The 27,969-nt window shown below is 33.9% G+C and overlaps 1 protein-coding gene across 1 annotated transcript in view; it reads right to left on the reverse strand.

Annotated features, from left to right (window-relative positions):
* Nucleotides 1–3,166: 3,166 nt before the first annotated feature.
* Nucleotides 3,167–27,969, reverse strand: part of LOC118182621 (patched domain-containing protein 3-like) — a 184,219-nt gene continuing 159,416 nt past the window's right edge. Inside the window, exons 2-3 of the mRNA XM_085813276.1 lie at nucleotides 24,428–24,760; nucleotides 3,167–6,205 (exon numbers count right to left, since the gene is read on the reverse strand). Of these exons, the coding sequence (XP_085669402.1) occupies nucleotides 4,173–6,205; nucleotides 24,428–24,760 (2,366 nt within the window). The 3' untranslated portion in view covers nucleotides 3,167–4,172. The remainder of the gene's footprint in view (nucleotides 6,206–24,427; nucleotides 24,761–27,969) is intronic.

The raw sequence follows: 27,969 nt of genomic DNA on the forward strand, positions 1-27,969 counted from the left end.
TGTTACTATTTTACATAGTGTTTCTGGAAATTTAATAGGACGCACAAATGTTTTTACGGCCTTTGCTAGGTTTCATACCTCATTTCTTATTAAAATCAATTTTAAAAAATCAGCAGCTATTAGCGCTATTTTTGTACTCGATTTTTAATACATTTTTCTACTTTTTACTATATAATATATATATATATATATATATAATTTTATACTTTTTAATCGGTTCGATGCAGAAAAGCAATAAAGGAAGAAAATCACTGCCACTGAATGTAGAAGAACTAATTCTATTTAACTGGAGAAAGATTAAATTCGGTTCATTTACATTTCTATTTGGCTTCGAAATCCGATCTAATCATTAACTAAAATCATTGGTTGCTAACAATAAAGGATGAAATCTTTTGATTTAAAGATTCATCATTATTAGCAGGTGCATGTTAGTAGAAAAATATATTGCTTTAAAAAAGAAAATGCGAGAAAATATGGCTATTGTTTTACAAATTCCGAAAGGAAAACCTTCCTTTCGGAATTTGTAAAACACTGTAAAACACTGCACTTGTAAAAGTGCTTGAAGCCCTCAACCAAGTTGTAGCTATCATAATATTCTTGATCATTTTTAAATAAAAATAATACCTGAATTGTATCAAGATATTAAGAGAATTTCACGTAATGAGAAAAGTGAAAGCATTGAAATAACTTATATAAATATGATTCCATTAATTTCGCTTAAATTTCTCTTTGATACATTTTTGACTTAACTTTGTTAGCACATCGCCATTTTTGTTTTAATTTCATGTTATCAAGAAATATATGATTGTTAATAACAAATTATTTTTTTAATTTTAGTGCAGTTAAAGGAAATTTTTTAATTTAAAAAGATTTTTTCAGCATTTCAAGGTAAAATATATTTTTAGCTGATCATGTGTTTCTCTTGAAAATAGGATTCTGAGTAGACCAAATAATCTGAGTCAGCAAATATGTATTTAATTACTCAAACTTGATTCTCGAATGTGGTCCAATGAGTGTAAGCTCATATTTTCTGTAATTCGAGAAGTTTTAAAAAAATTACGATTCCTTCTTAATCATTCAGTAGATTTGGCAATTAAATTCAACAAATTAGGCAACAAAAATTAGAATATTTTTCAGATAACCAAAGAAGGATTATTAAATGAACGATGCTTGACACAAATGAATACCAAAATGAAAATCTTGTATTTTATATCTTGCATTTTCTTCGAAATGTTAATAGATCTCCAGTAAAACGGCTTGCAAATTTTTTAGCAAACTAATAATAATTTATAACTAATAATAATTAAATAATTAATAATAATTAATGTATTAATAAAATTAATAATTAAATTAACAAATTTAATATTTAGGTCTTTTCGAAGGAACCTTTAACAGGCGAGTTTTCTTTTTTTTGGGGGGGGGGTAAGGAGGGGGTTACAGAGACTTTAAATATTATAAGTCATAACATTTTTTGCTTTAACTCTGATTTCAAATTCGATCACAAAGCTTTCCTATTGGGTACAGGTTTTGAGTACTTTGTGAAAAATGCTACTACTTTACATGTATAACCCATAACAATTAATAACAATCTTCCCTTAGAATAAAAGGTGATTTCTTTTCTGACGTTACTCTATAAGGTATTTCTCCCGCCTTTCTAGCGTGCCTTCGTAGTGTAGTGATTTTGCACGCTGGGCCGGTATTCCAGAGGCCGGTGGTTCGATTCCCGGCGAAGGCGATTGCTCATTTTTCATCTTGCCTGCTTCCGAAATAAACCTAATGACTGTACAACTCTACCTCTGATACATTTCATTTTAGAATTCAACAACAGACCAATATTTATAACGAGTTTCCATCGTATATGCACCTATATTAAAGAAATTCTCCATGTTCTGCTTCACTTCTCTAAAGTCTCTGAAAAATCTAAGCTTGGAGTCTATAAACTTTAAACGATATTTAAATTTTAATCTTCCCTTAATGCTTTACAATCTCATAAAAGCTCATTATGGTAAACTTAAAATGTTAATCATCACATTTTAGAAGGACCCCATCAGATTCAGTTTTATTAAGTGTTTGATGGCCAACAAAAGGTGCCCTTCTTTATTTTGGTTTCACTGATTTGGAGAATATTTTTTATGAAAACGGAAAATCTCCTTTTCTGTTTATAGCCTTGACGATTAAAGACAAAAAAGTTCATCAGTATATCGAAACTGTACTTTTAATGCATGATGTTTACATCTGACTCTCTCAGTGTCTGTGTGTGTCTTACTTTGGAGCCGGAATGTTTTAATATAACGTGTTTCTTTTATTTATTACGTGCTTCGCTTTTTGGCACTACACGGAAAGGAAGCGATGCGCTTGGAGGACTTTTTAAGAAAAATTGGCTCCTATCCATGTTACACATAGGGAAAACCACGAAAACAACCATGAAGCAAGCCCGTCTGCTGGAACGTTTCGGACCGAACTACCAGTCTTCAGCTGCTTTTACCACTCGACCAACGTGTTTCTTTGTATCTGCTCTCGCACTGTTGCAAGAAGTAGCATAATTATAATCCTTAGGTCTCTGTAGCCACGCCAAGGCAATTTTACGTAACATATAAAGCTCAGCAAAAGTGTTATTCTTTCGTTTGGCCTTTTCATGTATGCAGCATAAGCAACTGACACTGACAAATAGTTATTTCTGTTACGTAAACCAGGACTGTTTTTAATCTTGCTTCTGAGGATTTTATAAATAATTTATCGTCTTCAAAATTGTGTTGCTGCCGCAAAATGTCAAGGAATAGGTCCACCTAACTGCGGCTTACCAAAAATACCCATTTTAGGTAAATAAGTGTCTAAAAGTTAAGGTTTACTACCTCTGACAAAGTCACAACTTCGTGACCTTTTCCGAGAAATTCCGTCAATTTACACCTTTGACACCTTACCCATATTTTTTTGAAAAATCAAGGTTAAAAGGTAAATGATTTAAGCCACAAAGGTTGCAGATGACGTTAAGTCAGAGCTGAAAAATATCAGGCCAGACTGATGCCTAATATAGAATAATAATATAATTCTTTTAACAAGTACAGAATTCGATGAATAAATTCTTCTGTACAGAAATCTTTGTTGACCAATATTATTTCTAAGTGTATGTAGGCACAACATACAAAATAAAAGTCATTAACACAGAAAGGATAAAATGTTGTTTTATTACTAATTTAAAACTATACACAAAGTGATATATAAACAAATTTTCACCCTCCCTCACCTATGCTCTTCCACACATCAAGAACCATTCGATCCCACAATTGTATAATTTATTCAATTTTTAAAATAAAATGTTTTTATAATGATTTTTTGAAACATGAAATTATATAGAATGAGTTGAAGTCCAGTGTGTAAGGATGTTCTATATACAAGTGAATGCACACTTTAAATTCCTCTACACGAATTGAAATGTGTAACCACATGTAAAAAATGTGTACTAGATATAGCTTTTCATCTTTTGCACAAAATTTTCATTTGAAGCTATTTCATTATACGAGCTATTCATTAGCATGCAGTAAAGAATGTGGATAAAAAAATTTATATCTGAACAATAATAATGAACATTTATTACAGTTGTATTCTAATTCACATTTCATCAGTGCTTGAATTATCCTTTTTATGAATAGTCTAACACTAAAGTTGCATTCATATTCAGAATGAGAGCCATATAAATAAATTTAATCCAATAATGCAGTAGTGTTTTTTTATATATATTATTATATGGTAGTTTAGAGTATGGTAACACTTCTACAAATATTTTTAGATTGTCACTGAAAGTTTAGTGGACTTTTATATTTGTATCAACCATTCTATGTTTTTCATAGTTCCTTCCAAATTCAAGTATTTGAGCAGTCCTCAGTGATCGAGGTAGACTATATTTGGGCTGAAACATGACGGTCCGCACTCTGCAAATTAAAATATGTTTGCAGTATCTGATTGAAGACAAACTGTCTTTAGATACATCCGAACCGTTCAAGTACACTTGTAATGATTTTGCACAGTGACCATTGTCTCAATAATGAGCACCTGCCCCTGTCAAAGTGTTGGCACCGAATAAAGATTTGGTTTGTCAAAGCAGAAATACGATTCCTCTGAGATGCTCAGCGGTGGCTTGTCATAGTGGAAAATCGATCTATTTCCTCCGATTGTCATAATCTGACAGTAAAAACTCGTTCCGGCTCATTCTCTCGTCTGGTCGTCCTCTCTCGTGATCGCCGTGGCCTATCTCGTGAACCTGGAAGGCAACTGGCCCATTCTCCACTTATCCTAGAAATATGGCCTCCACTAACAGGGCGTCTAGGAGGGCCTTGGAAAAAATAACCATTGCCTCTTGTTGGCCCTACTGTTATGGGATGGTCATGTGCCCGGCATGGCATTTCTCTTCTCATGGCCAAATCATCGATATAGCTTCTCATGCGATCTCGAGGATAGGAACATGATGAGCTCCTCGATCTGGCCTGTTGCCTCTCTGGAGATCGATAACCGTGTATATGAGGTGGATGCACATCTTCGTCTGGCACATATCCAAAATTATCGTGTTCCTCTGGTCTGTGAATATATTCACTGGGATACGCTAATGCAGCTGCTATCTGATGAGTGGGTGGCAAAGATGATCTTTCCCGATCTTCGTGGGGGCATTTCCAACTACCATCACTGCTCTCACCACTGGTTCCAAGGCCAAGATCTTTGTCTCCATTCTCAGCATTCCACATGTCTCCATTTTTGGAACCTTTACTACTGTTCTCGTCGGGCTCACCAGATTTTATCAGAGGAGGCACAAACGGAACACTTCCCGTCGTGCTTACAAGGCGTGGAGATTGGGAAATACCATAAGAAGCAATTTCTGGTACTTCGAGTATTGCAAGAGGTGGTTTCTCTGGAGATTGCATGGGAGAACAAGTGCAGCTTGATTTAAAGCGACGACAGAACGAGCACAACTTCGAATTGAAACATGAATCGGACAAGGATAACAAAACTGGGAGCAATAAAATACCATGCAAAGCACCGAACAGAATTACGAGAAACACTGTTTTGAAGAACGTCAAGAAGATATAAGACGGAGCAAATATTAATGCAATGACACCTAATATAGTAGATACGCTTCCTTGAAAAATTGGAACACCCAGTGAATGAAGAGCAGCTCTGATGCCATCATCTGGAGTTTGCTTGTCAGCAGAAAAATAAGCGTAAGATATATGTGCAGAATAATCTACGGAGAATCCGATACACATTATAAGATTTATCATAGATATAGAATCTAAATTAACACCCCACAAAGTCATGTATCCGATTACACCAACTTCTATTGAGATAATAGAAAATGCAACAAACACAGCACAATGGAAGCTTGGAATAAAAACGAGAGAGATCCCTATCATTACAGCAACAGCAACGCAGATGGACTGTATGGAAGTATCTCTGACTAAAATAAACTGATCGAAATATATAAAATACTGCTGAAAGACGGTTACGGGAAATGGCTGACTGTCTGCAATTTTACGGAGCTCAAGTACCATATCTTTCTCCTTATTTGCATCTACTATATTATAGGCTTGGATAACGTAGCGAGTGCCTATTATTGCTGTCTTGTCTTCATTAAACAGAACATCTTGTATGAACATATGCGATAAAGGATAAGTGAAAAAGACATCAAGAATTTTCAAGAAATCTGTTGGATCTGTCTTGTTGAATGATTGTAATAAAAATGCAGTTCGACTATCAGTCACGAATCTGTTGAAAGCTCTTAACCAGGATTCAGTCAGATCCGGTCCAGACACATAAGGACTGGCTTCAAATTTCTGAAGCATATTTTCTATCTGTTGTTGAACTTTTGGATCGGAGTAATCCAGAGTTGCGTTGACTACTACCTGTATCCTGTAAGCATATTTTCGGAAGTACATATCTTCCCTTTCATAAAAAGTAACGGAATATGAATCACTTCGAGATAACTTGTGGCGTTCCAATCCTTCACGTACTTGCAGACATCCCCAAATTCCGACAGCAAGGTAACACATGAAGCAGACGAGGACCATAACTTTGACCCATTTTCTGCCCAGAAACACTCCCATGTGATCTCTGAAAAATACCATTAAGCTATGCTCCTTATTATCCAATGGGTTGTCCGGATCGTCTTCATTTTTACCTCCAGTACAGAAAGTGCGGTAGCAACATCCCTTGTCCACTGAAATTAAGAGAATATGAGAATATTTAAATAACTACATTGTATATATTTGCAAAAAATAATACAAATATATTTTATAATAATAAATATTATTAACCTTACATGCTGAAAATATAGAAAAATTAAAGTAGCGTAAATCAATTACGGACATGAAGTATAATTAATTAAAGTTTCGAGTTTTCATTTACAGACCATTGTTTTATAGGCTGATTGTCGAGTAAAATAGATTTATATGTATGTATATAAAGCTATTTTACTCGTATAATGATAAAGATAAAAATATGTAAAGCAAACTTCTAATTTTAATGGGTAATAGCCGCTTTTATTCTTCGTTTTAATATGGGCATTTCCACTTTCTGTTCTAAAAATAGTAACTACTTTTAATGCATTGCTTCAATGATCGAACATAACGCTGCAATATGCATTTTAGCAAGCAACTGAATAAGATTTAAATTGTAACCAAAGCATATTTGAGTTCTCTGCCAAACTGTCTTCTGAATGCGACACACTTTTCTGCTTTCCTTGCTTCCAACTAATATGCGCGGCTCGCTTCTTTCTCTCATCCATTGTCTAAAGATGCGTTAAGTTTCCAAAAATGTTAGGTGCATTTTGTACCCTTGTGAATCAGATTATTTTTGATTTCAAGATTTGCTATATCCCCTGTAATAAAATTATGTGATTCTACGCTACGTTTGCTTGCAGGTTTCATACTTCTACTACGTAACCACTCTTTCCGTACGCCAACTCCATCTACAAACATCGGTTATGATTAAAAGTGTTTGTGTTTTCTCCCACGCATTCCTAAATTATTACTACTACTACTACACACACACACGCATATATATATAAGTTTACTGAATGAAAATTTTTTCCATGACTATTATACTCTCCTGGAAAGCGTAAGAAACTTTTTAAATGTAAATACAGTAATAATCAACTACTGTAAAATAGTCCTACTTTAGAAAAAATGCGCTTAAAGCTACTATTTTATGTAATATTTAAGCAACATTTTAAAATGAAACAAAATGGACTATAAATGACTAAAAAAAAGCGCTTAAGCTGCTTATGATGATTGAAAATTTAAAGTTCACGAAATAAAGGTTTTACCATAAAGATTATGCTATCCTGGAAAGTTTAAGAAAGTTTTCAACTGCAAATTTAAATTAAGAAAACAGTTACCAACTGTGTTAAACATTTTGAGCAAAGTATTAAGCATTTTGAACTAGCTAAAGATTGCTTTAAAAATTCGTAATTTTTTTTAATAATTTTTAAAACTTTATGAAAATATGCAAATTAATTATTCATAGTTTAATGCTTGAAATATATTTATCAGGGGCAATTATTTAAAACATTAAACGTGAACAATTTGAAAACAATACACGTTTCGTCCTTCATGACTATTTGAAGGCAAAAACAAAATTTAAAATTAATATGAAAATAATAATATATAAGTAATAATAATTACTATATTACTATTATTAGTAGTATTTTCACTCGAAATTTTATCATGGTTTCTTTTGATGTAAAATCATTATTCGCCAATATTCCAGTGGAAGATGCGCTTAAATATTTAGAAATGAGATATCGAGAATTTCATTCCTTTTGTATTAAAATTGATGAGATAATTTCCCTTACACAACTCTGTCTGAAACAACACATTTTTTTTTCCATAATAAGTATTATAACTAAACTGAGGGATTAGTCACGAGAAGCCCTCTTAGTTTATCATTTCTGATAATTATATGCATTATTATGAATCAAAATTATTTGAAATTTTAAACTTCCTTGCATGGTTCCGATACGTTGACGATTCTTTACCCTGTCTGACAGCAATAAAGATGATTTAAATGAAGTTGTTTCAATAATTAATTCCACTGATCCAGTTATTCATTTCACTTTTGAGCTTAAGACATCCAGTTCTCTTCTGTTCCACGACATCTTAGTCACACGCAACATATCCAACTTCAGTACTACTTTTTACAGTGAACCTTCATCTGTTTGCTTTCCGCCATACTTCAAACCATGTCATTCGACTAAGCAGAATTAGCTTCATTTTATTACTTCTTTTTCTGTGCAGTTCAAGTTTGCTCCTCCAAATCTGTTTTTGATCAAGAACTAAATTAGTTAAAAGCTGTTGATATCGACCAAGCGTTTAAAAAATTCTCATCTCAGCACATCGAAAAGCGCCCTCTCGTTTTAGGAGATTATAAGAATTCTGTTGTCATTCCTTTTTTCCCCCATAGAGTAGCTATAAAATTGTACCTATTTTACAGAAATTCAACTTTCGAATCATTTTCTCTTCTGTCAATAAAATTCGCATTCCCATATTTAAGGACCCCACTTCGGATAGGAAATTCTGCGATAAATACAGAATTCCTTGTTATATTTGTATGCAGTGTGATGTAATTTACATTGGTCAAACCAAGAGAGCCTTGAAATTTTGCGTTAAGGAATATGAAGCACATGTTAAGAAAAACGAAACACATAAATCCTCTGTTTCCCAATATTACTGGTAAAAAAAAAATCACATTTTCTATTTTTTTTGTAGACGAAATTCTTCAGAAAATCCTCTTCCGTTGGTAAGTAAATTCCGTAAATTTTCTAAAGGCGTATAACATTCATAAAAATATTTTCAATTCTAGTTAACGATCTCATTTCAAATCCGTCTTTGCCCTCAGCTTTTAAGGAACTTATTTCATAGTTGTTTTCCTTTTTCATCAATAGAGGGCGCGAGTAGCTGTACTTCCTTCCTCTCATTCTTATCTCCTTATCTTATCTCATCACTAGCTTCTCTTTCGTCATTTACATTTCTGCAGAAGAAGAAGGTTTCAGTTCCTTCGAAACTAGTCTTGTCAAAGTTTAAATATTGCGCTCATTTCTTGTAGCTTTAACTCCTCTAATAAGTATTTAAATAATTTTTACTTCAAAAAAACGGTCGGTCACGTGAAAAAATGGAGCTGAAGTTTTACATAATCTCTGTAAAGAATCGTGTTCTTTCCCTTTTCCCATTAATTGCAGTTTTTATTTTTTAAGTCATCCCCCCCCCCGTCCTTTTCTTTCTAGACTTACCTAACCCCGAAAGATTAAAAAAATTTTTTTTTTCAAATTATTTACTTTAATCGCATTATTTGTAGAAAGATTAGGAGCACAATTCATGAAATTTAATTTCATTTTCCTTCCTTTTATTTTATGTATCTTTGTATCAATATACGTAATCACTATATCACTATATACAATTTTATTTCAGTTTTTACATAAATCTTGTGCAAATTTTTTAAATAAGCATTTAAAAAAGTTAGAAGCGCAACGATATAAATAATATACTTTAAAAATATTTATTAACATATACTTTAAAAATATTTATTAACATATACTTTAAAAATATTTATTAATGAAATAAAAATTCATATTCAAATCGTTCTGTCAACTAGAGTGATCATTTCTACATGAAAACTTTTCTAGGATATGTTGCATTATACATAATTCCTACGTTTTACTTATGTAAATAGTCTGGATTACGAAGTTATTGAAAGCGCACAGAAACATTTTTATTCACGCCCAACTTAATATATAAGTCATAGTGTCGCAGCGGTTAAAATTAATTAGATGAATCAACTTTTAGATCTTCATAGCAAAAAATAATAAAAAGGATCATTACGTATAATGCACTATTTTAATATTTTAGTTATACTTCTCAGAAATGCCGAAAACATTGAAAACCGCATTAGGCAAATTGCTTTCAGAGACAAAGGCATGAAATATTAACAGAATCATTTATTTACTGCTGCTGTTGTTTGTACTTCTTCTTTAGGTAAAAAATATAAAGCCTGTTCAGTTTTATATACAGAAATAGAAAAAAATCACTCATAAAAAATAACTAGAAAACTGCCATGATAAAATGTAGCAAATTTACCAAGCAGCCGTAAAAATTTCGTTATATTATTTTTTCAGCTGTAAAAATTGTTCTTAAATGCAATAAATTTGGGCTTTATTCCTCAGAAACATTTAGCTTTTAACTTTGCCCCTAATTAATGATTCAGATTTATAGTACAATCGAAGAACCTGAAGGGAAGATTCAAAGGATTTCACAGTTACTATACTTTTATTTTCTTCTAATAATTTTCTACTTGTGATTTCATATACATATTTCGCCTCGTAAGGTTTATTTGTTCTAATCTTGTACATGTTATGAATATAATTTTCTTACGGTAAAATTTTCAAAAATGACTCAGCGTGGTTTCGCAAATGACCGAATAAAGGTTTGAAGAAATTCATGTAGATTTTACGGTAATTGCTCAAGAGAAACACACGTTAGTGATTCAGAAGATGATAGTTCATATGATTCAAATGTGAGTGAATTAGAAAATTGTGAAACAGTTGCTTTCACAGAAAAATGGATAGAAAATAATATCTTACGAAAATTAGTAGATTTTACGCGTGCGTCTGGCGTAACTATCAAATGTAATAACACACAAAATGTTAGTAAATTAACACAATTTTCGGTAATGATTTTTCCTGTTTCTACTTTTCTCATATACAGTTGTCCACAAAATTAAAAAAACGTATAAAAAGTATACCAAGATTTTTAAAATGGAATGATATAACCTATAGGGACAATAAAAACGTTCCTTCGAGCAACAGTTTTGATGGGATAAATACAGAAGTCACACTAGAAAGAATGCTGGTCATTTGACCCCTTGACCAATTGATCTCTGGTCCTTTCAAAGAATATTACGAAAAGATTTTAAAAAAATAACAGCTTTTCTTCAGTTCACTTCCTGTTGACAGAAATCCAGAAGTTAAACCTATTTTGGATAATTTCCTACCAACATTTCAATCAATCTGTATATCACAGTAACAATTGATGAGGCATGTAGAAGTTTCAAATACCTATATTTTGTTAAAAAAAAGTTGAGCTTTATTTATACTTGATTTATATGAAAAATAGCCAACTATAGGCGTGGGTCTGTATAGAAATTCGCGGTCAACAATGTGTTAGGTATAAGTTTCACATTTATATTGAGTATTTAAATCATATATTTAAATTAATTATTTAAAAATCCTGGTCTGTTTTTATTTTGTTTATACTACTGTCATCGCTGAGTGGTGGATTTATGAAAAAAGAGGTTCAGCTCACTTGAACTTCTGGAGTTTCCTTTTCTTTAAATCACAAGGTATATTTTTAAGAAATTTTCGCATTTCCTCCTTCTTATTGTTTAAGTGATTAGCACATCGAGTTAGTACTGAAAGCCTCGTAGTTCGAATCCCAGTGAGAGCACAGTTTATTCTCCATGTTTTTCTCAAAAAGCTGAATAATCTCTACACTAACGTCCAACCTAAAATATGGTAGACGATGGCTAGTAATCACATGAATTCATTCGACTGGATTTCACTCCTCTACTACTCGCTGTTTGCGTGAGGTAAGTGTTACGAATTATTGCATTCTCCTTTGCATGGTGTAACACGTTTAGCTAGCCTGGGCAGATACATGGTTCGAAACCCAGAGAAGGCATGGTTGATTTTTCAAGCTTGGGGTTTGAGTCTGTATTTCGCTCTTTTAAACTGCTTTTCTTTGAACCCGAACAGTGATTTAGAGACTTATTGGAATGCGAATCCTGTCGGTGAATTCATCTTTCATCGGTATTTTATCACAGCGAATATGACAGATCTAATAAATAAGCAAATGAAAACAAAAATGCTTGGAATGTAGGGGGCAACGTTTCTTGAGTAAACTTACATTTGTTGAAAGTGCTGAAATAAAAAATCTGTGAAATAGAAAAAGCACAAATGGCAATCTGTATGCGAGAAATCTTTGCAAAATTTGAAACTGTTAAAGAGTTACTGAACTTTCATCTAGAAAAGGGCACACCATTCAGAATATATATATATTCTTTTCAGGTAAAACATGTTTTGATGAATTTCAGTGCTCTGCAGGAGAAGCTGGGTCGTTCTTATATAATATAATTTACAACACTCAGGTTCTCTAGCTCAGCAAAATTTCGACACTAGATAGAATCTAAGTAGTACTTGAAAAAGCTTATTTTCTCTCTTTTAGTTACAAGAAAATAAAGATTTTCCTGTAACTAAAAGAGAGAAAATAAGCTTTATGACCTACGATAAGTTGTTGGGCGATCTGGCATTTTTATAAGATATTTGTAATATTGAAATCATAAAAAAAGTTTGTTAGATTGGTTTAGGAAATAAAGCAAAGGTAAAAAATGGTGAAAAGGTATTGCCTTTACAGAAGTAGGATAAATTCATAAGAAAAACTTATGAACATGCCCAAGCTTTTCGTGCAGAGCTTAAAATTTTTTAGAAATAATTAATTGTGAATAAAATTGTCCATTTAATCAATTTTAGGACTTGAAATGGTGAAATATAAAAAGTACTTAGAACTAATTAAAATCTCGAGAGTAAATAAAAACACTAAAATGACATTCGGGTTTCAGAATCATAAAATGTGGTTATTGACAGATCCATTGGAAATGATGTGATCTTGCTTCTGAATGATGCAGATTCAATGGATTTTCAAAGTGATATTGATATGAAGAAAGCTTTCGTATAAGATATACTGTCAGCCTTTTATAAAAAAAAAAGTCCTCAGATTTTTATCCAAACATTTCATAAACATTTTTAGATTTATTTCATTACTTAGCACATATTGTTGCAAAGAAATGTTTTCAAGGATAAAAGCTATATACTAAAATTAAGGTTCTTTCTGTCACACGAACAGCTTACCGGAATTCTGAGCATCGCTCTAAATATGTATATGGGCTTTTAAGTCTTTTCCTAAGCAAAAACAATGTTAGATTTCCCATTAAATTCAGAGTAGGGTATATTAATAGAAAATAATGATAAAATATAATTTTATGTCATATTACTATTACTATATAAGTTTCTGATGACTAGTTTTACTGTTCATTCCTAATGTTAAGGGTAAGGTAAAATTAAATTTTTCATTTCGAATTTTACTTTATGCTTTTCTAATATTTTACTTTAACTATATTATTTTACAGAATACGTGGCAAAATTTGGCCCGCGAGTTGCGTGCAAAGCTTTTAAGTAACTTTTCACATAGAAAAGGCTGAATAATCCTAGATTACAATATAGGATGTCATGCATTGCATCTGCCAACTTTATTTAGCAACAGAAAGATGCTTATTGCTTGCAGTAACTTCACCTGAATGCGAAGTAACAATATGCATATAGACATTTACCTCAATGTATAATATGGGATCAATGAAACATTAGTGACCCTTGAAACTAATGTCCTCTAAATGTCTTCCTTTTGCTTGGATTTTTAGTTCGGGAATTGGGAAGACTTCCATGACGTGTCTCATTATGTCCTGTGGAATAGCACCGAAGCTTTGTTACGTCCTGTTGGAATCAAACTGTATCCTCCAAATGCCTGCTCCCTAGTTATAATACCCACTAAAACTATTCTAATCAGGGAATAAGAAGTACATACCTAACTTCATGGTTTTAATGCCCCGCCAAGGAACGAGTGGGTAAGGCCGCTGAATATTGGGAGTTCAACTTCATGCGAACAGGCTGACTGCATGGTTGTGTTTTGTAGTTTTCCCCGTTTTTAACATTAATATGAGTCAGTTTGCCTTAGAATGTCTTCTATTAATGCAGACTTCCCGTTAGGCAGATTGTCCTCGTGTGCTTTGCCTTATTTGAATAGCCTAAACTTAAATCTCCATAATTGTGAGATAGGCTTCCACCGCCGCAATCCACAATTACTCTGGCTCCTAGCTCTCCACGGATTTAGGTATGCATACACATGTGTATGTACACATTCGTACATGGGAATACGCATAGGAGTATGCCCCTTCCTGAAGAATTGTCATCTCAGTGATAGCTATTATACGCATTATCCTGTGCAATAAATCAAACTAACTGTTGTTATCTTTCTGATAACGTAAGGAGCATTGCAGTTTGGACACTAGACGGCAATATCTGTAACACAGCAGATTATATACGCTCATTCTTTTTGTTGTAGATTGCGAATAATGTATAATGAATGTTTCTAAATGCATAACTTGTAATATGTTAATAAATGTTTGTTGTATAGTGTAGAAGTAAGTTTGTCTGCATCTCAGACTGGGCTGTTCACAGGACATCCAAATCCACATAACACTAACTAGCTGTATCAAGTAAGAATTGACGTTACCTTTTAATAAGGAAGGGTGAAATTCACAATGGCTTAAAAAATGATAAGTTTGTTTCCAATAGAAATATTTTTATCGTTGCCACTCCATTCACTGCATTTCAGCAGTTAGAACGTCCTACTTTGAGATGTAGGATGACAACCATCCTCGTAAACAATCATTAATATTTTCATCTTTAATTTGAAACCAATATTTGGATTTCACAAATTCATCACATTGAACAACACCCATGCAAAAGTTGAACTGAAAAACGATTCCTTTTTTATAGTTAGAGATACTTAAATCTTTCGATTTTTCGAATACTTTATTTTACCAAGACATATATCATCCACATGGCCTGTTACGTATTTCCGATTCTTGAGCCAATTCTCAATAACTTTGTCATAGGACTTTTAATATACTCGTATCTTTCAAGTTATGAATAGTTTAACCAACTTAGCGATTTAAAAACAATATCTGTAATTTTTATTAATTTAAACATTTACATAATTTTTAACAGTACTTCTAACTGATGCAATTTATGAAACATCAGATTAACATGATTTATAATAATAGGTAATGGATAATTTTATAACATTTGCACAATCATTATAACTGATCCTTCCACTTCTTAAGGATCTGACATCGAAACAGCGAGTTGTCAAAAACGTCTACACTTATTTTCTTGAAAGAAATAAAAAATTTAAAAATTTTCTTGTTACTTGTATCCAGACTCTTTTCCTAGCAATATGCTAATCTGTCGAGAAAATTTCAATATTACATGTATATGCGCTTGCAATAAAGATATTAGAACTGATATTGCTGAATGTATCCATACGGCTTGGGCAACTAGAGGGTTTTAATAAAAGATGTCATTAATTTACCCATTAGGTACCTTGGTATAAAAAAATCGTTTGCGCCAGTTCTCCTGCTTTCACTTCAATAAGTTATGCATAGTGCAAAATGAAAAAAAAAAAAAAATGCAAATCAATTTGGAAAAAAACAAGCACACACTGGGGTGCAAGCAAAGGCCGGTGGGCGTAATGGTGACAGCAAACGGCACATTGAGAATCACTAAACACTTGCATTCATTCTTAACAAAATATTTCGAAGCTTAAAATATATAAAAAGAGTCTAAATGATGAGTTTGTCAGCTAAACTGAGAACAAACAACGGAATTTTAAAGTTTAAAATGCTATTTTCCTTCTCTTGAAATTTCTGTCAGAAATAGTTATCAAAATAACAATAATAGCGAGCGACAGAGAACCACTCGAAAGTGTAAACTGTCTTCCTGAGAGTACTATTCTCTAAAGACAATGAACACAAATATGAAAGCTGATGTTTTCCAATCAGTCAAACATCATCCACAGATGAAAAGAAATGTTTCCGTCTGTTGGAAATAAATTGCACGAGCGTGATGAGAGTTCGATTCATGGCACACATTTATGGCTACTATTTACGAGAAAGAAAATAACTGCTTATTGCGAAAAGTCTTCCTGTTTTCTTGAAAGAAGAATTAACTTTTTGAATATGCATGCTGAACGTTTTCCGGCTAGGTGCTGCATCCGATTTAGTAATTTCTAATTCGAAGCTCGTTTCCCTTCCTCATTTCAAGGTTAATAGGTTCTATTCTTACATTTACTGATTGTATTTCTTACATTTACTGATTGATTACATTTACTGTATTGTCTAAATACTTATTTAGTAGACTCAGAATTATTTGAAGATCTTCAAATGGGTAGATACTACTTTCTGTATTATAAAAAGTGTACAAAAGCACTGTAGAATATATATCAGAACCTCCGTATCTGTAAACTTACCGCAGATAATAGTGAACATTATCAGACAATATTCATGTTACATATGTATATACACAAACCTTCACTGATAAATTCTGCGCAGTCAGATATTAACAGAATTAAATAAAATTTATTGTATGCTGCTTCATACACTTACAGTGAACTTCTCTTTGCTGGTTTTAGTTTCATTGTTACGGGATGGCAAATTAGTTAAAAATTTGCTACTGTACTGTTTAATATCAAATCAAGGTTTCACAAGATGTAAGAAAACTCAGATTCGTGATTTTCTATCAAAGCATTCCATAAGCATGGAAACAATGGTACGAATAGTGCGTATGTACTTGTGCTGATGGTCGGAATTCTTGTGGGAAGTCAGAACTGAAATATTTGGGGTTGTTTTCATTTTACCATGTTTAACTTCATATTTTCACCTGTTTTTCTTACTTAGCCCTAGCTTTTAAATTACAAGAAATCTTTAACTTCTTTAAATTTCAAAATTTTATAGTTTTGACAAATGTCTAATGTTATGCATCTTTCTTAGCAGAAGTAAAATATATCTCAAATGAGACCATAGGCATAGCTAAGCATACTGGTACGAGGGCTATTTTTTAAGTAAGGTCTGTTTAAAATTTCGCGTGTACACGAGAATGAATTCAGGTGGGGTAGATACCCCTTTCTGTATCCTAACTTATATATGCAGGATCTCTGCAGTCTTTCTCCATAATCGGAAACAATTTGCATTCACGACGTCACTCCGCATGCTTCGTAGTGTGAGATTAAAAAAGTTAAGAAAATCGAGCACCCTACAGACTATTAAAAACGGTCAGTCATCTGGTCCTAACAGCAAGAAATAGAAAGCTGCATATTTTCATCGCCAGATATATAAAGTTGTACGGTGATAATGCAATGAGTGATAATAAAGAGAAAAACTGAGATTATTCAAAGAAGCTCGGAAAAATGCCCATAGACGAATCGTCTTTTGGTTGACCGTTTGTAAGCACTAAGGAAATAGTTGAGACCCAAAGTCACGCAGAAATTTGACCAAATTGCATAAAGGAAAAAAAAAAAAAACACTGAGAAAATAGAAACCACACACTAACTAACTAGCTGTCATCACTGACGTAAAAGATCTATGAGAAGATAACAAAAAATTCGTTATGATAAATGTTTAACAAGAAATTTATGCATAAAAATAGAAAACTGAATGTAAATTGTAAAAATTTTCATTTGTTTTATTTTTATCGCAGAAAGAGTCTTACATAAAAATAGCTCTCATATCCTTCTGGGTTTACTTTCCAGTGACTGAATGAGCTGGGTACTCGGAAGTTCTCATTTTTCTCACGCGCACAATGAATATGAATCAGTTTTTTTAAGAAAACTTGCTGTGATAGCATTATCCCTAAGGGAGTCAGTTGGCCCTCAAATGCTCTGCCATAATGCTTAACTTAACCCAACACAACTAGTAAAATTCGAATCCCGAAATTACATCAGACCAAGTGAATCAATATACCATTGTAACATGATGTCATACTTATTCATGATGCCTAACTGTGACCACACAATATAGAAATTATAATGCACAGATCCTGTTAGTAGTAAAATCTTACTAAGTAGTATTTTAAAAGTCATGTGCCTACGAATCTGTTTTGTTTTATAGCTAAAATAAATTCTAAAGTTATAAAACAACATATCACTGTTTCAGAAGTCAAACAACAAAAATCAGCGTTATATTTACAAAATTTTCACGGGACTAAACCGCAAATGATTTGCGGTTTTGCAGCTGAAGATGGTGGTTCGGTAAAACCATCGAAACTAGTCCTGTGAAAAGTTTGTAAATATAACGCTGATTTTTGTTGTTTGACTTCTGAATTAGTATTTATTCGGCGTGTTATTGTGTCTTAACATATCACTGTATCAACAACAACCATTCAGACGGAATTTACATATTTTATATTTAATATTTCCTTAGATTTAGTTGTATTCTCTATTCTTCTGAGCATAAGACTCTCGAGCACTTTTAGTTTAACAAAATAATCTGGCCTTCGCGGTTCCACATATGCCGCCGTAGCTGGGATAGTAGTTAATGATGGTCATTACCCTGCCTGTATCTCAAATTCAAATCCAGGTAAGGCATTAGCAAAATAAAATAAATATTCAGGTTTCCTGACTACCCGAAAGAAAAACGTTTTAACAAAACTTTTCACAAGTCAAAAAGTTAAAAAGAAAGAAGTAATTACACTTAAATGTTATACGGAAAAATATTTGAGAGTCTCAAAGTGCAAACAATAATCTTCCAAATACCATAAACATCTAAAGTAATACTAGTATACAGTCGTGACAACAAATTTTAACGCTTAAGCCAAATGCCTGAGCTCCTAAATACGTTCTCGACCACCTTCACATTAATATTTATTTTGTTTTAATATTTCGCATGTTCTCATTTTCTGTTTGGCCCACCAGCGGCCGAGCGGTAAAATCGCTGAACACTGGTAGTTCGGTGTGAGGTTCGAATCCCGCGAACGGGCTGGCTGCATGGGCGTTTTCGTGGTTTTCCCCATATGTAACGTGTATACGAGCCAGTTTCCCTTAGAAAGTCCTCCACGAAGGCATACCTCCCCTTTGGCAGATAGCCCTAGTGTGCTTTGCCGTATTCTCAACACACACACACATACACACACATTCTCTGTTTGAGCATATGGCCTCATTTGACTCATCTTCGTTAGATCTCTAAACTAGTATATAATGAAAGAAGGAATGATATCATAAATACACTGAGTATAGTAGTAATAATATACGTGAACTGCATTTTCGCCTTCTTGTATTGGAAAGGCATTCATAATATTGGAAAATTTGATGTGGTTTCAAGATATGGGATTGGGAAAATGCTGATGATATTGAAAAGCTAAAGAGATGGTAGTGATTTTTGTGTAGTAGGTTGAGTTTCAAATGAGTGGGGAAGTATTTTCTAGATGTGGAATTGGAAGCGCTGCTGATAATGTAAAACTAAAATGAAGGTAGGGATTTTGATGTAATAGATTAATGATTTGGGTATAATAGATTGAATCACAGAGGAATAATGAAATGGGTTCTGGATGTCGAATTGGGAATGGACTTAATCTAAAATGATTACGGGTCGTAATCATTTTGTATATTAGATTGAGTTCTAAAATTTTGATGAAATGGACTAATGTGGGATTAGGAAATGCGCTGACGATTTCGGTAAACTAAAGTAGAGATAATGAGTTTGGTGTAATAGCTTGAGTCTCAAAAGAAGAATGAAGTGGTTTCCAGGTGCGAAATTGAAAACGTGCTAATGATATTGGGAAACTAACTGAGATCGTGCTTTTGGTGCAACATTTTGAGTCCCAAGGGAATGATGAAGTGATTACCATGTGTGAGATAGAGATGCAGCGAATCAACTGCTAGCACCTCACAATCTTTGAAGCAAGCAGAACACTAACATCTACTTCTGCTTTGATGTCGAAGTTTGTCGTTTACTGAGAATATAGAGAAGGTTTGAAATATGACCAATGCACTTGATAATTTAGATTACAATATTTCTGCATTACAAAATTCTTCATATATACTCAAAACAGGAGGCTACATGTTATTTCAAAATTAAAGTAGTCATTGCACAAACGACGATCTATTTGAGAATTTTTTCAACAAGAGCAAAGAAATATTAATGCGATAGGTCTTCTGCAAAAATTATCTTTCTAAAGCAGAAAATACCTTGTGGCGATGATTAAGAACGCAAACTCTTACATATAATGGCAGTGATTGAAGAAACGGAATTTAGTAGAAACTAAAGCTTCAAAGTTAAGGAGATAAAAAATGAATTTAAAAAAAGTATTCGTTAAGGACAGCATGAAACAAAGTTTAGGTTATATCAAATAGCAATGCGGAAAAAATGGGAACTAGCGGTCATAACCGGCAAACACTGCAATTGAAATTAATAAGGTCCAACAAAGTGGAGACATAATCGACACTTTGAATAAATTAAGGCTGCTATAAAGTACCATTATATGAAGCAAATTAAACAACGCGAATGAACCAGAAGTCGATATCACCCAATTTACTTTCCCAACCCCACCACCATTTGAGGAAGAAAGGGGAATAACTACCGTCAAATCACGGGTAGGGAACCCCTTGAGGGTAAACAGAAACAGCGTTCGAAATGGAACGGTAGTACTTTCTCCGATTGACCTCATGACCCAAAAAAGTAGGTCCTTCCGAAGTAGACCACTTGCAAGAAGCAGAAAACACTTTCTATTTGCTATTTACCCTGCAAAGAAAACAAAAAAGAATTTAAATGAATTAAAGGCTCCGATTACGTTTTCTTTCTTTCGTGTCGTGATCTGTTCCACTGTAAGTGATTAACAAGTGTTGCGAAATCATTTAACGATCTGCCGCACATCCGACCCTCTTTTCAAAGCTTTAAATAAAAATTAGATATTTTTACGCATGGAAGAAGTTTGGTGAATTGGTAGGAAGACATCAAATACGAATGTTAAACTTATTGAGTGTTAACTGACAATTGAATGTTAACTGACAATGTCTAGCGGCCAAAGCTACAGAAAGTCCGTCATGGGTTCTCTTTTCGGCTGTTGAATGGTAATTTTTCTCATATGTAAAGTAAGGCCAAGATACTTTCCTTTAAAATCCTTCACGATGGCGTTCCGACTTGCACGCAAAGACCTTTAGCATGCTTTTTCTGTAATCACATGCAACAGGACCTTCTCAATAAGTTTTACAAGGATCTTCTTAAGCGGGAAAACTTATGAAGAGATGAAAACACTTTATAAGCAACATAATTCTTATTGAACGACTTAAAATGACCACTTACAGCATTAAAAGAGACAACTTACGAAGTTATACAAGGATCTAAAATAAATCTATTAAATAAGTCTTTGGTTTGCATTTTGGTAGAACTAGCTAATCAAATGTAATTTAACTAAACTTTTAAAACTTTTCTAGGATGCAGAATTCACTACTCAGTAGGTGAATGCAGAACGCATATTAGTACATATTCGTTAACCAATTTTAACAGTTACCTAACTGACATAACCAGTACCTTATTGTCCAGGATGTATGATCAGGTTGTGTTTTGCATGGCCGCATGTGTAATGTGAATTTGAGATAATTTCTTAGACAGAGTTCAACGAAGGCATCCTTCCTTTTAAGTGGGACATCCATAGTATGCCTTTGCCAAAATCTACAAAAATTCAGGCTGTATTAGCTAAGACATATAGGGCTTCCTCACACCGCGAGACTGAACCGCATAATGAGTTCTTCCCCCCCCCTTAGAACCAGGCACAGAAGTTCAACCTCCACCCTCGCACCTTGGAGAGAAGGACGCATCGCTTAAAGCGACACTGGCCATCAATTTGCCATCTGCCTATCGGGCTGCCCGTCGCAATGGGACATTATCCAGCCAACTCGAGGACGCTACCCTTGCCTCGAAATACTACAGTCACACCGCTCTAGGACTCGCCAGACCACCGAGCCTGCCAATGAGTGACCTTTCCGGGGCCTCCCGAACCACTAGGTTCATAAATTTTATACCTCTGTAGCCGAGACTACCTAGGTACATATCCTAGCCAGTTGCTTCGCAGAGTTCTCTACATCGACCCCCTGGGAAGGGACTGTCTTAGCTAAAGCAAACAAACAAAGAAAAAAAAAAGGGTGAAATTTTGTCTTCTGGTCACGTGAGTAGAAGATTAATTATTTTAATTACGACAAAATACGCTAGAACACGCTCTGCCTAAGAGAAGGGATGCCCTGGTGGAGGACATTCGGAGAAAATTGGATAATATTCACCTTATAATAGGCGAGGGAGTAGAAAAAGGCCATGCAGCCGAACCATTCGCTGGGATTTGAACCAAGGTCAAACTTCCAGTGTTTAGCAGTCTTATTCCTTTGGCCATTGGTGCAGGAGAGGAGACTTTGCATTGGCATTAGTGTATATCGATACTTTCAGTTATCAAACGGCAACAGATCGATCAGTGGATTGAAAATTCAAAGATTTCTGATCTTGGCAGCTAAACGTTTAAAATGGAATTTTAGGGTAAATATGTTTAAAACTTACTAAATTTGCTAAATGTTAAGAATATATGTATTTTTCGATTCACTCATGCAATTAAATTTCTCGGGCGAGGGAATGAGGAGAATTCATATGCGGGGGAAAAGTGAGTACAGTACATCTTTTGAGTGCTATTTTGAAGCTCCAAAAATTAGATTTCTGACTTTTTGGGTTATTTGATTGTACAGTTGAAATAACTAACCTAATAGACATATATCTTCTGTTTAGAAAAGCTTTAACACCAGCTTGTCATCTGGAAACTTCTTATATACATTCTTCTATAAACCAGTCCAATCCATCCGAACTATGATAGATGTTGACGTAGTTTCGAGATGATCTTGACGTAGTTTCGAGAAAATTGTATTAAAATGGATAACAAAAGATCGAACGGAAAGCGAAAATATTTTTATTCGACTTTTGTGATGGTTAATTTTTTTAAATAAATTTCTTTTAAGCATGGAAAGCACGAGCAAAATAAAAAACAGTTCTGGCATAAAAAAAATTCAGTGCGAGTCATGTGACCGAGTTGACAAGACAGGTCATTCTGTTAAGGTCCCAAAACCTACTTAACTAAACAAAGCGAGGTTAACGATAGTATTCAAGAGGTAAAGGAGTCGTTTTTACTCCATGAAGCAGAACTTTATTTATAACCCATGCAATTTTAGGTACATCTGCCTTTAGTTTTGTGTTACGCTTTTAAAGAATACTACTGAATGAATTCTCTAATAGTCATTCTCATCTTAAAATAATATTTATTCCGGTTTCCAGTGTTTTCGTTATGCTTGTATGTAGTATGAATATACGCAGACGCCAGGTAGATTTAAATGAAAATTTGGCAGTTTAAAAACACTTTGTTGTTCAAGTAGTTTTCCGATAGAAGCATAGCACTTTCTTTAACTCCCATTTAATTTTTGTAAATTGTAAAAATGGAGCACTCGAGTCCTGAAAAAAATTCAAAATTCGAAACCGTAATCCGCTCATTTTACGTCAATTGAAACTTTCGAAACTTAACTTAAATATCCTTCAACATTTTAACACTAAAATTTATAATTACCTTTACTGACGTTTAGTAGAAGGGTTCATTTAACACAGAACCCAGATTTCACCATTTCAGTGAAACTGAACCATAAATATCAGCTTGTGCAAGAAAAATTGCGATGTGTATGGGCAATCTTACTCATCTATATACGAGTAACAGTCGAAAGCAAAAGCGCTAAACTAGACAAATCATCATATTTTGTTGTAATCAGATATAAATATATATTCAGGGCATGCCATATGTTTGAACACGTCAAATAAAAGTTATATAAAGTAAGCAAATTGCGCAGTGGCAGAACTTTTCTTCAGGCTTAATTTTACTTCAAATGTATATCGCTAGACGGCACTGCACTTTTAATATTAAAAATAGGTTAATTAAAATTTTCTAAAACAAAATGTGCACTTGAGAGCACTCGTTGGAAAATTATATAATTAGTAGTATGATCACCAATGCAAACAAATAAATGCCATAGAATCTTAGTTTTTCTCGTTCTATTCTCATAGTGTTATACTAGCAGTGCTTTGTATCAATAAAATTTTGAACTATAATGTAACTTTTGCCCCTCTCCTCCAAAACAAGTCCGTTTCTAAGATAATTTTTAGGTGCAAACCTAAAGATTACTTATTTTTCTTTTTTTTTTTTATTTTATATGATTTTTTTTAACTGTGTCAAAACTAAATGGACACCATTTTTCCGTTTACATGCATAATTCTTGCAATCCATTTTTCCGTAGAAAATCAAGTTTATACAGAAATCCAGAAAATATTTAATAGATTTTATCCAGAAAAGTACAGAAAGAGGATAAACTAATTTACAGAAATGAAGATTTTAAAAGTAGCGTACTTTCTAATTTGGCTCTTGCGAAACTAGCATAGATATTTATAAACTGGCGATAATTTTTTTTTTAAATGCTGGAAATTTGGCTACTTGGTATAAATAATACACTAAAGTCCATTGAAACAATGAACAATGTGACTACCTTTACCACATAACATTTATTTCTTTCCTATTTATAAATAAAGCTTAACATCCACGGACGGAATCATGTGTGTCTTTGAAATATGCGTCTATGCAATAAATATTTCTATCTAGACTTGTTCCCAACTATGTAAACAAAATAATTCATGATTCTTACACGAAGTAACTAACCTGCAAGAGATTTGGGCATAGTAGGGACACAGAACATTGCATGAAGTCGTCTCTTTTCGGCATTCCCTGAGATAGCCATGCAACCACCGAAGAATGTCACCTGGTAGATGTAAGTGAAGAGTACTGCTGTTGCTGTGTAGATGCAAAAGATTCTTACAGATGGAAATGGTGTGATGGCACCAATCCAGAAACTTATGAAATTCGTGAGAGAGGTGATTGTGACAGAAACAGCTGCTTCAGCGTACGTGTCACCCAGACGATCCACGACGCTCAGTTTTGTGTCCGTTCGACGCCATGCTGCTAAAAGGACAAAGGAATCATCCATTCCAATACCTGTAAAGAAAGAATAAAAAAATTAATGGATTAGATAGACACAAATAACACAATTTCATTTCCATAAATCATTATGAAAGGAAATCAGATTTTCAAATTTTGTGAGAAGCACGATATTCTGAATATTTTTTATTCAATGTATTTCATGAGACTATATAAATTTAAATTATTTTCCAAATAATTGTGGTATTTTGATGTCTATTCTGGACGTTTGTTTCTCAACTCAAAGCAGTTACTCATGTCCTTCATAAAAGATAGTAAGTACACTCATGTCCATAAATTAAGGATAATGCAAAATCAGGCAAAGGAAGAGTTATAGGCAAAACAAATTTGACTTATTTGTAAAGCTTATTTATTAAACAAAAGGTAAAGAGCAAAAAAAGATGCTATATGTTTGATATTATTAAAAAAATTAGCGATTTTTTCTCCCTGGAGCAAATTACGAAAAACACCTATTTACAAAAAACCAATATTACATGGTTGGTATGATTGTTAATACATTGTATGTCTCCCAGACGATGCAATACAGTCGTACAAAGCCTAGGCATGCTGAGTATCAAATTATCGATCTGATCTTGGAGGATATTACACCATTCAAAAAGCAATGCTTTCCGAAGTTCCGGTAGACATGTAGGAGGAGGTTGACGGGCTGCAACTCGTCGGCCAAGCATGTCCCACACGTGCTCTACTAGATTCAAGTCCGGTAAGAATGCTGGCCAGTCCATACGGGTGATATCCTCCGATTGAAGGCATTCGCTTACGATGTTTGCACGGTGAGGATGGATGTTGTCATCCATAAACCCAAATTGTGCGCCCATGGCGCCCCGAAACAAACGTACATATTGTTTCAGAATGACGTCCCGATAGATTTGGCTTGTCATGGTTCCGATTTGAACATGCAAGTCACTTCTGGAACCCAGAATAGTTCCACCCCAAACGAGCACTCCTGCATAACCGTAACGGTGTCGTTTAATGATGTTTTCTTGGTGGTAATGGGTACCAGGAGCTCTCCATATGAAAGTCCGGCGAGAATCAGACTGCAAGCTAAACCTGGACTCGTCGGAAAACATCACACAAGCCCACTGTTGCGGTGTCCACAATGCATGCTCTCTACTCCAGGCTAACCGCAGGCGACAGTGAGTTGCAGTAAGTGGAACGCATCTGACAGGTCTACGAGCATATAGACCAATCTGCCCTAAGCGTCTGTACACGGTCTGCCTTCAAATTGTCGTACCAGTGGCTGAAGAGAGCTGACGAGACAGGTCTGAGGCTGTGCTCCGCATGTTTCATTTGGCAGTAACTGCCAAATATCGGTCCTCATTCGGCGTTGTAATTCTGGGGCGACCTGTGCTGTAACGTCTACTCACATTACCATCATCTTGGAATCGTTGCCAAAGCCTGGAGATGACACTCTGGGCAATTCCGTGTTCGTCTGATACTTCCAGTTGGGTACGCCCACATTCAGAACGGCCGATAATTCTACCACGTAAAAAATCATCCAAATGCGTCCTTTGTATCATAACTATTCGGTTATTGCACTGCAATGCTTATAAAGCGCCTGCGAACAATTTTACTTCTTTGCCGGTATTCCTTATAGATCACTCTCTTACACTCTCGTCAGACGTACCATCGATGTCATCTGGTTACTTCCTGAAATTTGCATATGATTCTTGAAGATGTGTGTAGTGATTTTACAGGTGATATATTTATTTTAGAGTTCGATTTCTGCGTGACTCCGAATTATCCTTAATTTATGGACATGAGTGTAAATTAAATAAGCAAATATACAAGATAATCAGAACTCAGTAAACGTTTAAAAAGTTACATTTCAATAAATTGAAGACGCATGCTGACAAAAGTATTACTGAAGTGCACGAAACTAAAAATGACGTTTTGAGGAATATTATGACTTTTAGCTGTCTTATATTATGTCTTTTAGCTATAGTAAGACATCAGTTTCAGAATGAATAATCGTATAGGTCTCTAGACCTAAACACCTGTGAGCTTTGATTATGGGATTACTTGAAGTTGACATAAAGCGATCATCTAACATCTTTGCTAACTTCATCTCCCAGTAAGTCTGAATTAGGCTAATTCATATTTGATTTTGTATTTTTCCTAATAAAGACGAATAATTGCGTTTATTATTTTTAAATAGCTTAATATGTTAATCAATAAGAGACAGGTTAAATTTGAAATAAAATTAAATATCTTACGTTTTCCTGAATGGCAACGCACTGGCGCATGAAGGCTAAAGATGTTTTATTTCGGCAGTGACAACATATTTCTTTCAAATTGCCGAGTCTCTTTTTGAAATTTAAAAGACAAATATCTTACGCTTTGTCGAGTATCAACACATTGATTTTAAATCGCTGAGTTTGCTAATCAAAATTTCATCAAGTTCGCAGTAAACATAAAATAAATAAAAAAATAAATTCAAAACTCAAAAGTCATGCTTTTGAGGTGCAGGTGTCGGGCTGAAGGACTACGTGTGTGCTCAAGATCTGGTGGCTGTGGGTGCCGCCATTTTTCTAGATCGAGAGAAATATACATACATATATACAGATCCTTCATTATTTAAAAACAGAGATTATTACAAGAAAATATTTCAGCAAAAAGCATCGCTAATTTTGGAGACTTTCTGTTCCATTTTACAAGATCATTTTTAACTTACAAAGTTCCTGCTATTTTGTAAGTCGCTCTTTACAAATATACATATTTTTCTCTCACGTATATTATTGATAACCTTTTTTTAAAAAAAAAATGCTTGTTTTGACAAAAGTTATTAATAAAATAGTATATTCAAAAGTTCTGAAACTGAGAACCCAGTTTATATTTAATTAAAACAAGAAAGTAATGGGGCATTTACTACTTCATTAAATATCCTTTAGCTAAAATCTCACTTTTCAGTTGCTCTGGTATGGGTTTAACTACTTTTTTCGAGTAAGAATGTTTATTTTTCTCCATTCTTCCGTAATAACTACTTTTACTAGAGCTCTTATCTTTCCTTATTCTTTTCTCCAACTCACTCCAAATATGTTCGACAAAATTTAAGTCTGGAGAATATGAAGGGATTTAGGGATAATTGTATAATAATTAAAAGCGAAGATTTAGTATTTCCAGATAGAACTTCAATGTATTTTGCATTCTATGTATTCTTGCAGAAGCCTTCAGGTTTTCATTATGAATATTTACCTGTTTACATTGAT

The sequence above is a fragment of the Stegodyphus dumicola genome, chromosome 3 (assembly GCF_044657685.1).
Source record: "Stegodyphus dumicola isolate Sdum_Otavi_A_Nest chromosome 3, ASM4465768v1".
NCBI classification, from domain to species: domain Eukaryota; kingdom Metazoa; phylum Arthropoda; class Arachnida; order Araneae; family Eresidae; genus Stegodyphus; species Stegodyphus dumicola.